General features: G+C 37.3%; 1 protein-coding gene across 1 annotated transcript in view; it reads right to left on the bottom strand.

Annotated features, from left to right (window-relative positions):
* The window catches only part of LOC306883269 (ATPase family gene 2 protein homolog A-like), a 54,199-nt gene that overhangs the window by 19,764 nt on the left and 17,936 nt on the right, over positions 1 to 16,499 (bottom strand). The window contains exons 10-14 of the mRNA XM_079438410.1: positions 14,796 to 14,950; positions 14,420 to 14,629; positions 12,171 to 12,224; positions 11,530 to 11,609; positions 8,750 to 8,876 (exon numbers count right to left, since the gene is read on the bottom strand). Of these exons, the coding sequence (XP_079294536.1) occupies positions 8,750 to 8,876; positions 11,530 to 11,609; positions 12,171 to 12,224; positions 14,420 to 14,629; positions 14,796 to 14,950 (626 nt within the window). The remainder of the gene's footprint in view (positions 1 to 8,749; positions 8,877 to 11,529; positions 11,610 to 12,170; positions 12,225 to 14,419; positions 14,630 to 14,795; positions 14,951 to 16,499) is intronic.

Genomic DNA, 16,499 nt, shown 5'->3' with positions numbered 1-16,499 from the left:
AAAACTTTCCATTTAAATCCGTGAAAAAAAGAAAATATGAAAAAGTTTAATTAAAAACTTGAACAAAAACTATACAAATAAAACTAATAAATAAAATGAGTAAAAAGAATACAGTTAAAGAAAACTAATAAAAATATAGTAAAATGACCAAAACTAACTAACATTTAAGTGAAAACAGAATATATGTATCATTTAAACATGAAGAAAACTTTAAATCAAAATTAAAACAAATAAATAAATTACTAAAAGCTATAGACAAAAAAACTTACTAAACTACTAAAACATTAACTAAAATTTAAGTGTGACAGAAAATACCAAACTAAAATCTAAATCAAAATATGAACAAAATGTATAAATAAAAAATAAAACTAATAAATAAAACAATAAAAATAGACACTTGAAAACAGCAAAAATTACTAAAACCAAGTAAAATTTAAAAGACAACAGAAAATATAAAACAATCTAATTCAAAACATAAAACTATAAATAAAAATTAAAACTAAATAAAAATGACAGAAAATACAGACATAAAAAACTAATAAAAATACAACAAAATTGGTAAAGCATTAACTAAAATGAGAGTAAAAATAGAAAAAAAATAAAATAAAAATATGAACAAAAACTATAAATAAGAAATTAAACTAATAAATAAGAATAAAAACAGCAAAATTACTAAAATGTGAACTAAAATTTAAGTGGCAACAGCAAATATAAAAATAAAATCTATTTCAATCCTACAAATGTGATCCTGCACAAGTCTTAACATTTCTATTGAATATATGAAGAAGTTTTTAAGTTGGTCTTTGTGGGATGGGATGGGAGGCAGCATGTGACACAGACGAGCAGAAAGAGCTTTAATCTTGAGGAGGGAGATTTCCTGGCTGCAGTTGTGGTGGTCTGATCAGCCGAAAGGCAAGACTGCACATGCTGGAAATCCTGGCAGATCTGCCTCACAAAGAGCCTTCATTTCCTGCCTCGCTCGATCTGTCGTCTCTGTAAAGCGCTAAGCCGAGCGGCGGAAGCATCGTGTGTGTGTGTGTGTGTGTGTGTGTGTGCGCGCACCGCCTGATCTTTTGTGTCATCTAAACCCAGTTCCGTTGAGCTGAGCGCAAAGAGAATGTTTTCAACCGTCGCTCCAGTCCAGAATTACACAACAACCCCAGCACCACCATAAAAACTACAAATATCAAAACGAGAACCATACCTGACAGTGGGGTCAGAAAAATAGATCGGATTTGAAGCAAGTTGATTTTTCTTCTGACCCTATCGGCAGAGATTTGATCTCATTTTAACCATAAACTCACTTCATTTTGATGAATTTCTTAGATAAAAAGACTGAACTGAAAAGGTGAACTGAATAAAGAAAAAATCAAATCAAAAGAATCAAAACCCTCAAATCAAAAGAATAATCTAAAATATATTTTGCAGTAAGAAAATTAAGCCTGTTTTAAGATCAGGAACATTATTTTCATGATAATTAAACATTTACTTTCAAATCTTAATTATTAATTTTCATTACAGTCCTGAAAATCATCCTGGACACTATGGACAATTTTTTTCATTTAATTTTTTATTTTTACAGTAGTATTTTTATTCATTTGTATTATAAAAATATTTTTCATATTTTCATTTTATTGTACATTAATTTTTATTTTTTAAATTCAATTTTTTAAAAATAGTTTTACTATTATTATTTTTATTTTACAATAGTGTTTTGATTAATTTGTATTAATTTAAAATTTAAAAACAATATTTTTATTTTATTGTATATTTTATTTTATTCATTTTTATTATTTTAATTTAAGAGTTTTATCATTTTTTTTGTAATTTGTATAATTTATTAAAAATTGTTTTGTATTTGTTTTTACTGTTCAAAAGGACTTTTTCTTTTTTAAATGTGTTTGTTTTATTTTACTTTGTTACTATTAGGTCAAGTCAAGTTGAGCTTTATTGTCATTCTGCTACATGTGGGGACATACAGTGGAACGAAATGTCGTGCCTTGCAGGACCACGGTGCTACATAAATACAGACATACAACAATGAAGTAAAAAACACTATAAACCTATACACTACTAACCTACTGACAGATTTAACTAGAAGTATACTATATATATATATATATATATATATATATATATATATATATATAAGTATTTACCCTATACACACTAAAAAAATAGAAGATAAAAAATACAAACTATATGAATGCTTCACAAATACTGTTCATGTGCAAAGAGAGACATTGAGTCAGCAGCTGGTTGGGGAACAGTGCAGGATGATTTGTAGTGCATGAGCATATAAACATACATATATTGCTGAGTCTTTTGTGGGATTGTGTTCACGCAGCAGTGTGTGTGAAGTGTCTAGTGAACATAGAGGAGAGTGCGTTACTACAGGTGGTTTGTACAGGCCCACTCACCTGTGTGTAGCACACTTCCAATTGCACAAAAAAAGTTCCATACTGTTTTTTCTTTGGTGTGGTAAGGTTTGGGGTGGGGGGTGGTCCATGTTTCAGGAGGTAGGGGTTTGCATGGGGTTTCAGAGGGGGGCGGGGTGGTTTGAGTTCAGGGCTCTCACAGCCTGGGGAAAAAGCTGTTGAGCAGTCTGGCGGAGTGGGCTCTGATGCTCCGGTACCGTCTTCCTGGTGGTAGGAGCTGGAAGAGACTGTGGGAGGGATGGGTGGAGTCCTTCACGATGCTGTTGGTTTTGCTGGAGCATCGTGTAAGGAAGATGTCCAGGATGGAGGGGAGAGGGGCACCGATGATCTTTGCAGCTGTGTTCACTGTCCGCTGGAGGGTCTTGCGGTCAGCAGCACTGCAGTTCCCGTAGCAGACAGTGATGCAGCTGGTCAGCACACTCTCAATGGTGCCTCTGTAGAATGTGGTGAGGATGGGTGGAGGGAGACTTGCTCTTTTCAGCCGGCGGAGAAAGTGTAGGCGCTGTTGTGCCTTTTTGGAGAGTGACATGTTGGTGGTCCAGGTGAGATCCTCTGTGATGTGCACCCCCAGGAATTTAGTGCTGCTGACTCTCTCCACAGTCGAGCTGTCGATGGTCAGTGGGGGGTGGTCAACGGAGTTTTTTCTGAAGTCCATCACAACCTCCTTTGTCTTCTCCACATTGAGGGACAGATTGTTGGTGCCACATCATTCAGCCAGCTGTGCCACTTCCTCTCTGTAGTGCGTTTCATCGTTGTTGCTGATGAGACCTACCACTGTTGTGTCATCAGCAAACTTGATGATGTGGTTGGAGCTGAACTTGGCAGTGCAGTCGTGGGTCAGCAGTGTGAAGAGCAGCGGGGTCAGCACACAGCCTTGTGGGGCACCTGTGCTCAGTGTGGTAGTGCTCGAGGTGTTGTGGCCGACACGGACTGACTGAGGTCTTCCGGTTAGAAAGTCCAGGATCCAATTACACAGGGAATTGTTAAGGCCCAGCAGGTTTAGTTTATTTATGAGCTGTTGTGGGATTATTGTGTTGAATGCCGAGCTGAAGTCAATGAACAGCATTCATTGATGTTTTAGTTATTAATATTTAAATTTTATCATTACCCTAATGATAAGCACAATTTTCACATTACAATAATGAAAAGGTGAATGAAAAACAATCCTTTTTTTCCTAAAAATAGCCTTGATTTTCATTACACAAAACATAATTTCTTGCTTATTTCTGGCGAAATGTGACTTACAGTACCAGACACAAAACCTGAACATGTGTATTTATGAACATGATTTATTCAATAATATCCTCCAATCATGTTTCAGAGGAGGTTGAGTTGTGTTTTTCAGCGTTTGCTGCAATCGGACACCGACAGGCTGCTTGAAGTCTGATAGCAGTCAGGATCCTTGTGCCGGATTTAAAGGATTGTTTCTCTGTTCTCCGCAGCGCTGCGTTCCTCCCATCCTCCCTCCACAGATCCAGTTACCTGCTCACCACACTGAGCCACGTCCCCCGGGGCCCCACACACACACACACTCGCACTCACACACACTCACACACGCTCACACACTTATACACTCTCACACACTCTCTCACACGCAAACACACACACTCGCGCACTTACACACACACTCGCGCACTTACACACACACTCTCGCACACACACACACACTCGCGCACTTACACACACTCGCTCTCACACTCACACTCTCGCACACACACACGCTCGCACACTTACTCACAGACTCTCTCTAACACACACACACTCTTGCACATGCTCACACACACACACACACACACTCTCAGACTCTCGCACACGCACATGCTCACACACACGCACTTGCACACTTACTCTCAGACTCTTGCACACTCTCTCTAACACACACACACACACACACACACACACACACACACTCTCTCACACACTCTCTCTAACACACACACACACTCTCTCACATGCTCTCTCTAACACACACACACTCACAGCAGTTTAAAGGCCTTGATAAGTCTTCCAATAACTCAAATACCTCATTCCTGCTGTGTTTTTCTTCAAAGAAAAACACTGTAAAACATCTGAAACACGCGGCTCCGGCCAGAACAAACACAAACATTCACATTCCTGTAGCAAGCTTTAAGTGCTTCCGGTTTTGGCAGCTCTTCCTGAGGTTCTGGATCCCGTCGGGAGGATTCTGGACCGATCTGAGCCGAAGCGCTGTAGGTCTCATATTCTGCGCTGCTTGTTTTTCTGAACGCTTTCCTCAAACCGCAACGAGTCGAGCGGCAGATCAGCTAGCGGACAGACAATGAACGCAGCTCAGAGCCACATTTTACTGTCAAGAGAGAATGAGGGCTTTTGCACAACGACTAATTTCTGAAACATGGATTAAAATTAAGTGAGTTTTTGCTTAAAACAAGAACAAATTTCTGCCAATGGAGTTAGAAAAAATATCTTGTTTTCCCTTTGAATTAAGTTTATTCCTCTCACTCTATTTCTGAAATTTTCTAGCATTTAATAATTAAATCACAAATAATTTTAAGTGCATCTATCAAACACTCACTGAAGATTGATCCAAACGTTTCAAAGTTAATACAGCTGGACGTGCAGCAGAATTATGACGTTTTTATTACTTTGTATAATTTTTTATCTATAAAAATATTTGTAAATTAATTTATTTTTTTATTAATTTTAAATATTTGTAATTTTTTAAAATACAATTTATTTTACAATTGGATTTGAAGATTAAACTAAATGTTTTAATTTTAATAATACAGATTATGCTCAAAAGAAACAAATGTGAATATAAGATTAAACATTTTTTATTTTACAAAGTACTTTTTTTATTCATTTCTAATATTTTTTTTATTATATTTTATTATTATTTTCTTTTTCAAATCAAGTGAATAATTGAAGTGAAAAATTTATTACAAAAGTTTATGCTTAAAAAAAAAGGAAAAATTCACTTATTTTTGATGCATTTCTCAGAAAACAAGGCAATATAATAAGTAATTTTGCATCTCCATGTATAGTATATCTTGATTTAAGAATGTTTAGATATTTGTACTGGAAAACAAGACACATACAGAGGAAGAACATCTGAGTAAACCGGACTGATCTGGTCTGGCGCCCCCTTCTGTTTAGAAGTGGCTCACAGGAGACCAGATGAGAAACTCACTGACTGCAACAAACCCCTAAAACACCACAAAACAACTAAACAGAACAGCGTTCAGACAAACACAACTGTTTAAAATGACAAAAGACTGCCAAATAAAACACTGCAGCCACACTGAAGCCTTATTAAATGTGTCAAATGATTCAAATGAGTCACAATCATCTTAAATTATAAATGATTCTCTGTGAGAATCAACATTTTGTCCGTTGAAGGAGCGGAAGCTGCTTTATAGAAGGTCTGGAGACAGGTGAAGTGTGTGTGTGTGTGTGTGTGTGTCACTGGCTCTCACTGCAGACACATCACACTCAAGCGCTGACAGACATTCAGAGCAGGAGAACAACCAGATCACCTTTCCATCTCTCTCTCTGTCTGTCTCTTGCTCATTTTTCCCTTTTTTCCAAACAAACACACAGCTGTGAGGAAACACTGTCTGAATTTCATTCTAAATTTCTGCATTAACGAGGCATTTACATGACCCAATATCAGAATACTGACCGATTCTGTGTAATATCTGAATATTGATGAGCATATAAATGTAGTCCTGACTGATCTATCAGATCACTACGGCATACTACACACCACAACATCCCACAAACACCGCAAACTCTATAAAAAAAATAAATTTGATTCATAAAATAAATTCGTAAAAATATATATATATATTTTTTAAATGAGGCTCCTCAAATGTCCCCAAAAGGAGTTTTTATTATGAATTCTCTAATCATTAGGGCTGCCCTCAACTAAATATTTTTCTGGTTGACGAGTCGTCGTTCATTTTAAGCATTACTTGACTAATTGCATGTTTATTAATAAACCATTTAAATCATAATGAGCTTTTAATTGTATACATAGCCTGATAAGTGCTCAAGCGCACGCCTAAAGCATGCCACAGCGCACCGGCAGAAGTAATGATTATGAATGAATCAGAGAATAACAGTAAGGGGGCTGCATTAACATTTTAATAATGCATTGATAAACTAGTGTTCTCGATTTGAGAGATGAAGTCGGCGACACTGACTCGTACGTCTGTATGCATGTTTCATACGGATTACATAATCGGAGAACATTTGTTTTCCATTTGAATTGGTTTATTTAAAAAAGTAGACATTTCACTCTCTATAGACATATTTTTCATGTCTGTGAGGCAAGTATACAGAGTTTCAAGCTCAGAGAGACCGAGACAGAAAGAGCGTCCTGTTTACTTTCATTATTTTACTAAAGCACGATGTTTTGTTATTGTGAGCGCACACATAAACAGAGTCTTTAGAGACTCGAAAGATGTATTACTCTTATCTGTACGACCAAAAATGAGAGAGTATGTTAAGAGCAAGTGAGGGCACCGGCGCCTCCATCTGTCCTGAAGGGAGCTTAGGGGTGTGCGATATATATCGTCTGCGATAATATAGTAATTGTTGTTTTAACGATGTGCAATTTGACATTATCGAGTATTTTGCAAAAACCAAACAGAACAGCTACGGAGTGCATGCATGTCTAGACTAGAACCCAACACATGGTGAAATCTGATCTTTTTTAGGTTTTGATACCATATGAAAGCTGGGTTCAAGCCCTTTCCAAAACTGTTTTTATTTTGTCCATAGCTTGACAAAAGTTACAGCTATCTGAAGTTAGCTGATAGCTATGATTTTCAGGAAAGGAATTTTGAGAAAAACGGGTTTAAAGTGAGACGGGTTTCTTTCACTTCACAGGTTTAACGAGAGCTGTAGCGCTATACGGTATCATTACACAAACAGACTAACGTTACCCTGAAGAGGACAGTTTCCCGTTGTTTATCATGGACATCTCCGAACTTTTGATCACCCTTTGTTTGTTTAGATGGAACGAATAGTGTACCTCAGAAAAGCGAGCGCAGCTCTGTGCATAATATACTAACTGTTCTAACTGACTGATTAAATGTAACAATTTAATTCAAAAGATGCACACTTTTAGAAAATAAAAAGGCTTTATTAAAAGGTAAAATTTCCCATAAAAGGTAAAAATCTATTTAAACTTGTATGAAAAGATTAATATCCATCACTGATGTGAACTGACCACAAAGAATATGAAGAATATCAAAAACTGTAGCTGTCCACGGTAGTCAGATATCAGAACAATAACACACACTGCAAAATACGGTGTAATTATCGTTATCAAAAAAATCCCCAAAAATAGAGATCTTTTTTTTTTTTTTTTCAATAATCGCACACTCCTAAGTGAGCTACTGTTCAGCTTCCTCATGGAGCACATTTCTCTAGGTTGACATTAGATTGAGCGGCCATGTAAAGTTGCTAATACTTACATATTTGAGGTCGATGAATGATATGCGAGTGTTTGGATGTCCTGCCTGATGTACTGCATTACCACAAAGAGCAGCCGTTAACAATCTGTCCGTCACAGACTGCGTGACTTCACCTGTGGATTTTTTTTTCTGCGACTAAGCGAATAATACAATTTTGGTCGACCGAGCCTCTTCTGGTCGACTAACGGTTATAGTTGCCTATTAGAGGGCAGCCCTATTATCAAACATATTTAATTATGTAATAATATTATTAATCATTTTTAATTATTTAATAATAACTATTCAATAATTTAAAATGATTATAAAATAAAAGTTAATTATGACTACAAGCATAAACCCTAAAATAAAATACTTTAAGGATCTTTTTTTTTTTCCAGCTGAGGTTCCTCAAATGTCCCCAAAAGGAGGTTTATCCAAACTTAAGGGATAGTTTTGACACCAAACTATAAACTGCAGCAAAATAAACACACTCTCATGACAGCTGAGGAGAGTTCAGGTGTGAGTTTGACACTGAGTGTTTCTCCATTTGCTTGTTTGAGATTCAAATGAGGCCGTGTGTGTGTGTGTGTGTGTGTGTGTGTGTGTGTGTGTGTGTGTGTGAGAGAGACGGGTGTCCCGCAGGGGGTCTCAGACTGAAGGAGGAGCTGTCAATCAGAATGAGTGACAGCTGCTGTGAGCCTCTGACTGCAGGAAGTGGAAGCTCTCAAACCCAGCAGGAGGAAACGTGTGTACCCGAGTGAGTGTGTGTCCAACCGTTTCATTCCCTTCCTGAGTGAAATTCAGCATTGTCATCTCTGTGTGTGTGTGTGTGTGTGTGTGTGTGTGTGTGTGTGTATGGATCAGTCCTACCTTGTCAATCATATCAGGTCGGTTGGTTGCGGCGAGAACCGTGACATCTTTAAGCTGTTCGATTCCATCCATCTCTGTCAGCAGCTGAGCCAACACTCGATCAGCGACGCCGCCGGCCTGACCAGAGCTGCACACACAGTCAACACATCACGCTCAATCAGCACGCTAGAAACTCAAGACAAGCACAAATACTGTCCCTAGCAACCACCCAGAACAGAACGCTGGGTATTAACACTATATTGTTGATAATGTGCATTGAATCGTTGCTAAGGCGTTGCTATGTGGCTGCTAGAGTGCTGCTGAGCAGGTGCCAGGGTGTTCTCTGTAGTTGCTAGGGCATTGCTATAGTGTTCTGGATGGTTGTAATGTTGTTAATAGGCAGTTCCTAATTTGTTCTGGGTGGTTACTAGGGTGTTGCCAGGCAGTTGTTTAGAGTGTACTCAGTGGTTGCTAGGGTGTTGCAATGTGTTTGCTAGCCAGTTTTACAATACTGGTGTCCCTGGAGTGGTTTCTGGGCATGGCTTTGTTGTTGCTATGGTTGGATGGTTGCAAAGGTATTAATAGGCAGTTGGTATTCTGTTTTAGGTGGTTTCTAGGCCTTTGCTAGGTTGCTGCTATGTGGCAGACCTGGGTGGGTGCTAGGGCATTGCTATGTGTTTGCTAGCCAGTTCTGCTGTCACTAGCAACTCTGGTGTGGTTGCTGTGCAGTTTCTACAGTGTTCACAGTAGTTTCTAGAGTTGCTATGTTGTTGCTAGGGTGTTTTGTTCTAAAGTGTTGTTAGGCAGTTGATAAAAAGTTCTGGTTGGTTGCTAGGGTGTTATCAATAGTTGATAGAGCATTGCTATGTGGCTGCAAGAGTGTTCTGGATGGTTCCTAAGGTGTTGCTAGATAGGTGCCAATTATGTTTTGATGGTTGCTAGGCAGTTGCTGGACCATTGCTATGAGGTTGCTAGGCTGTCACTAGGCAGGTGCTGGTGTGTTTGGATTCAGCAGTATTTCTGTTGGGTTCCGATGAATAAGGTTTCAAATGAACCGATTCTGTAGACAGATCAGTGTGTGTGTGTGTGTGTGTGATTGATTAAAGGTAAACATTCATCAGTAAATCAATGTATCACTCTGAATTCAATCCAGTAAATGAATCTCTGACTCAGCAGAACAATCCAGCTTTAGATTCACATTGAACTGTGTGTGTGTGTGTGTGTGTGTGAGAGAGAGAGAGATTCCTGTCAGAAGCTTAAAACACTAGGCGCTTTATTAATTAAACAAGCAAAGAGCCAAACAAATAAAAACATTTTATGACTCAGTGTTTCAGATTTACACACACACACACACACACACGTTGAGTGTTGGAGCTCAAACACTGGGACATCAGCAGTGTCAGGTGGAGTCACCACCAAAAAGACAAAGGACCGAAACAGGTGGAGAATCCCATCACATCAGCTACAGCTACATCCATACAGACAATAGCTATGTTTCCATCCAAAGTTTCAAATTAAACTTATGCACAAAATTGGAATATCACATAAAACATTTGCAAATAAAACATTGTTTCCATCCAGTTGAAGGGAACAAAATCGTCACTTCCTGATTAACTTGCACTAAATAACAAAGAAAAAATGAATTTGCTGCAGTGGGAGAAGGCACTGTATATAATAATGTTTATATACAATAAATTACGAACTTCAGAGCACGCAGACGAAACACGGTCATGTTATCTTCTTTTTAGAGCCTGCTGTTTGGGAACGCAGCTCTGGGAGTTAATTATAATAGAGCACTTTGACGACACCTTTTGTCATTTTAGAATGACAAAACTAGCATTTCAGATGCTGTGAAATGAGATCGGTCCAGTTATGCTGTCCCATTGCAGAGTCACGTCTTTTTTGATGCGCAATAAGGAATTTGTTCGGTAAAAGTGTTTACATCATAGTTTATTTTTAGAATTTATGCTTGGCATTTCCATCCAGCGTTTTCTGATGCGATATCCCAAAATGCACATAAAAATAGGTGGATGGAAACATAGCTAATGAGTCTTATTTACTAACACTGCATACACATTCATTTATTACATTTTTTTAGCAAATATTTAACAGAACTGCCTAGCAACCACACGGTAACACCCTAGCAACCACATAGCAATACCCAAACAACCACATAGCAACACCCTAGCAACTTCTAGGAACACCCTAGCAACTGCCTAGAAACCACATAGCAATGCTCTAGCAACTACCAAGAACACACTTCATAGCAACACCCTATCAACTACTGAGAACACCCTAGCAACTGCCTAGCAACCACATAGTAACACCCTAGCAACCAAATTGATTCATTTTTGTACTGAAATTTAGTGTACAATTAAATACATTTTATCATCCACAGAGTGAATGAGACTGCGGTTTTCTGCTTGTTTGACTGTAGTTTGCTACACTAATTTCTTATTTACTACATTATTTCCTTCTATATTTTAGTGTGTGATTCCCTGAACAGGAACTACAGCAGAATCTCCATCTGTTTTCAGGGAAACAAAGACACACTTGTGTCTGTAAAGCACAGATGTTCCTCTGTCTGTGTGTGTGTGTGTGTGTGTTTAGAGCAATAACATTCTCCCACATGTCAGAACGACACACATTTAACACCTCAATGCTAACAAAATCATATGTTCACATGATCAGATATTAGTTTGGATGATGTGTGTTATGTATCATATCGTGTCATTTAGTTGCCAGTACTGACAATGTGAACGGTGCTTTAGTAATAAAGTCACTGGTGATTGTGTCGTTACCTTCCTCTTGCCGCTGCTAAAGCGTCAATCTCGTCAAAGAAAACGATAGACGGAGCAACTGTTCTGGCCTTCCGGAAAACCTACACACACACACACACACACACACATTATTAAAGGTTCAGACACAGAAAATGTGTGCGCTGTCCCTTTAATTGACTATTTACAAACCCAAATGTCGATCTAAACTCATATGACACTTTAAAATTAATTAAGTCTGTTTCTCACAAAAAGCATCATATGACTTCAGAAATTCTTTACTTTTCTTAAAAGACACTTACAATGGAAGTTTAATCCATAATTCGTCAAAATACTCACTCGTCTCACTAGTACAGCCACAAGACGTAAACAATAATGTGTTAACATGACTTCAGTGTGTGAAAAAAAAAAAAATCCTAAAAGTATGTTTTTGCATGTTTAACATTATTATCATTTCATTTAATTTTTTATTTTTGTTTTCTTTTTTTAAGAAAAAGATGTTATTTTCTGCGGAAATTGACATGAGCTTAACAAAAAGTATCATTCATAAAAGTTTCTCCTTTTGCGTTTCATGGTAGAAAGAAAGTCATACAGATTTAACATAACATGAGGATCAGTAACAGTGATTTTGTGACTTTGTTCAGGAGCATACGGGCGTCTCTCACCTCTCGAAGCGCTCGCTCTGATTCACCCACGTATTTACTCAGTAACTCTGGACCCTGTCGAGACACAATAAGCATCATCAATACTTTAATCAATCACCAATGCATTACAGAGCTGTAAAGATGAAACTGAACGTCTAAAGTGCATGTTAAAGTATGTTTCTGGCCTAAACAGCAGCAGATAAGCAGCGAGCGAGACAGATCTGAGCATGTGAGAATAAACGGCTGGTTAAACATCAGCAGCACTGAGAGATTAATGAGACTATAACCTGGACAGGACCTGAGACAAATAACTACTAACCGGCACAAAGACTGAAGAGCAGAGCCGGATAAATACTCTCTCTGAAGTCAAGCTCACTTCCTCTCGTCCTACAATGCATTTCAACACCTCCTGACACACACACAGGCTCTGGGTTTTCTCTCGGAGGGTGTGTTTTCCGTAACTTGCTTTGAGAGATTGATATCGGCTCTGCTACAGAAATGTGAGCGTCTCTCAGACTAAACATCCTCCTGTGAGGGAATTCACTCCAAACAAGCCTGATCTGATCAAGATGACACACGTTCACACATACAGATCTCCAGCTACTGCTGATGTGTAGATGGAGTAGACTTCTATCGTTTTCATATCAAGATAATTATAATGATTGTAAACGAGCACAATCGCTACAAGAGAATTTGCAGAAATAGAAAACAGAAATAACTTTCAGTGGAGGACATCCTATGGAAGCTCATTTCCATCACTGAAAAAAAAAAGAAAAGAAAGTAATTGCGACTTTGTATCTCAATTCGTACTTTGTTTCGCAATTCTGAGTTTATTTCATGCAATTCTGAGTTTATATCGCGCAATTCTGAGTTTATATCACGCAATTCTGAGTTTATTTCATGCAATTCTGAGTTATCATCGAGTTTATCAGATTTTTTTCAGAATTGTGAGAAAAAGTCAGAATATTTCTTATAAAATTGACAGAAACTGAAAGCTGAGACTTTAATTCTTATCAAAATTAGAAAGTACAAAGCTTACTGCGATTATTGAATGGCAGATGCTACAAATAACGTCTAGTGAAGTTTTGTTCACACATCCATTGAAAACATCAGAGACTAAAAAATTGATCTTGGGATATAAGAATTGATATCGTTTCATCAAAATGAAGATCGATTTAACATGGGAAAACTATTTTTTCAACTCAAACATAATTATCAGTATGAATGATAACATATACACTACCAGTCAAAAGGTTTGGATCAGTAAGATTGTTTATGTTTTTAAAGAAGTCTCTTCTGCTCACCAAGCCTGCATTTATTTGATCCAAAACACAGCAAAAACAGCAACATTTGAACATATTTTTACTATTTAAGGTTTCAGGTTTCTTTGATGAATAGAACGTTCAGAAGAACAGCATTTATCTGAAATAGACATCTTTTGTAACATTATAAATGTTTTTATCATCACTTTTGATCAATTTAAAGCATCACTGCTAAATAAAAGTATTATTTTCTTTCCCCAAAAAAATGTAAATTTATACTGACTCCAAGCTTTTGAACGGTATAGAGCAGGGATCCTCAAATCTGGCTCGCGAGATCCCCTTTCCTGCAGAGTTTAGCTCTAACCCTAATCAAACACACCTGAGCTGCTAATCTAGAGTCTTCAGGATCATTAGAGAATCACAGGTAGGTGAGTTTGATCAGGGCTGGAGCTAAACTCTGCAGGAAAGTGGCTCTCGCGAGCCAGGTTTGAGGATCACTGGGATAGTGTATAATGTTACAAAAGCTTTTGATTTCAGATAAATGCTGATCTTTGGAACTTTCTATTCAAAGAACCCTGAAAAACAAATTCACTCAACCGTTTTAAATGTTGATAACAATAATAAAAATGTTAATAAAAATGTTTCTAGAACAGCAAATCAACATATTAGAATGATTTCTGAAGGATTCAGCTGAAAATTCAGCTTTGATTACAGAAATAAATAGCACTTTAAAATATATTCAAATAGAAAACAGTTATTTTAAATAGTAAAAATATTTCAAACTTTTACTAGATTTGGATCTGTACTTTGGATCAAATAAATGCAGGCTTGGTGAGCAGAAGAGACTTCTTTAAAAACATTAAAAATCTCACTGTTCAAAAACTTTTGACTGGTAGTGTATATTTTTAATATTCTTATTTTTTCAGTCTGTTTTTTCTCCATAACTAAACTCTTTAAGTTAGACACCACACACACACACACACACACACACACACACTTATTATGTACCTTAATGGACAGGAAGTTGAGCTGGCTCTCGTTGGCTAGCGCTTTAGCGATCATGGTTTTGGAGCATCCCGGCGGTCCGTACAGCAGGACTCCTTTAGGTGGCGTTATACCCAGCCTGATGAAGGCCTCGGGGTGCCGCAGGGGCCATTCAACCGCCTGCTTCAGCGCTAGCTTCACCTCCTCCATCCCACCGATGTCACTCCACCGAACCTAAACACACACAATACAGTTTGATTCATTTGCATTACAGGATCCAAATCCTGAGCTGTGATTGATCCGTCAATCAGTCACTCTGAAAGTTGATAATCAGTCTGTTAATCGCTGCATCTGAAGGTTTTTTATTAATTCATCATCATTCTTCAGATGAACACTGTACCTTTGGCACGTCGATGGCCACCTCTCTCATTGCGCTGGGTTTGACCTCTGTCATGGCCAGCCTCAGGTCAGAGGTCGTGACCTTTACACTGTTCATCACCTGGACGTCAGAGAGAGCAGGTTTGGATCCTAAAACCCTCCTCAGTGCGTGAAGACCTGCAGAAACATTAAAAAAAGACCATCACAGATCAATCTGAGCACATTCAGAAACATTTATATTTTACCAGTTAAAAAGTTTGGAATTATTGAGATTGTTTATGTTTTAGAAGGAAGTCTCTTCTGCTCATCAAGGCTGTGTTTATTTTAATAATATTTCACAAAATTGTGAAATATTATTATAATTTAAAATAGCTGTTTTCTATGTGAATATGTGTTAAAGTGTAATTTATTTCTGTGATCTGCAGCTGTATTTTCAGCATCATTACTCCAGTCTTCAGTGTCACATGATCTTCAGAAATCATAATAATATACTGATTTACTGCTCAACAAACATTTCTGATTATTATCAATGTTGAACACAGTTGTGCTGCACAATATTTTTGCGGAAACGGTCACATACTACTATTCAAACGTTTGTAGCAAGAAAATCAATCAATATTTTTATTCATCAAGGAAGCTTTAAACTGATCAAAAGTGCCAGTAAAAACATTTATGATGTTACAAAAGATTTCTATTTCAGATAAATGCTGTTCTTTTGAACTTTCTATTCTTTTGTGAATCCAGAAAAATAAAATGTATCACAGTTTCCACAAAAATATTGAGCAGCACAACTGTGTTCAACATTGATAATAATCAGAAATGTTTGTTGATCAGTAAATCAGTATATTATTATGATTTCTGAAGATCATGTGACACTGAAGACTGCAGTAATGATGCTGAAAATACAGCTGCAGATCACAGAAATACATTACAGTTTAACACACATTCACATTATTAGAATTTAAAATAGCTGTTTTCTATATTTCAGAATTTTACTGTATTTTTGATCAAAGACACTTCTTTCAAAACCATTAATACATCTTAATTATTCCACACTTTTGTCTAGTAGTGCATTTCTCTAGTTTTATCTAGTCGCAGTGTGGACTCTTAAAGCAGAAAAGCACAGCATTAACAGACAATAACTGTTGAATTCCTGATGTAGAGAGATCTGACTGCAGAACTGAGAGCTAAACATGAGTAAACGATGACAGAACCGCTGTAACACAAGCACCAGGGGCCTGTACCATGATGGTAGATGAACAAATTCAGAGTTATAGGATAAGTTTTGAGTTGACAAATCCAAACCACTCCAATCTGGCTTTGTCGGTACCATGAAGCTGATCATCAACTTTCTCTGTCAACTCAGGCTTAATCCTGAGTTAATGGAGCGCGTGCACATGAATGTGTGACATCAGCGGCGAACAGCCAATCACACCACAGCGCAAGTGTAATTTACTTCTCGCGAGAGCCAGCGAGATTCAGAACTATTTTGTTAAAGGTTAAGAGATTAAAGAATATGAGGAATTTAAACGCATTTCCACTGAAGTACTTGTCCATGAAAGAGGACAAATAAAGGAAATTATCTTGCTCTATAAGTGCAGTCACAAGTTAAACTTGTGAAGTTAGTTTATATAGTTCATAATATATGATAGAGACTCAAACATGTAAGGTCACATTTTAAAGCATTATCTATTGATTCTACCACTTATTTATATTACATATGATC

This window comes from Barbus barbus (genome assembly GCF_936440315.1).
Source record: "Barbus barbus genome assembly, chromosome: 17".
NCBI lineage: Eukaryota > Metazoa > Chordata > Actinopteri > Cypriniformes > Cyprinidae > Barbus > Barbus barbus.
Note: the sequence above shows the minus strand (reverse complement) of the source record. Positions and strands in the feature narration are given on the sequence as shown.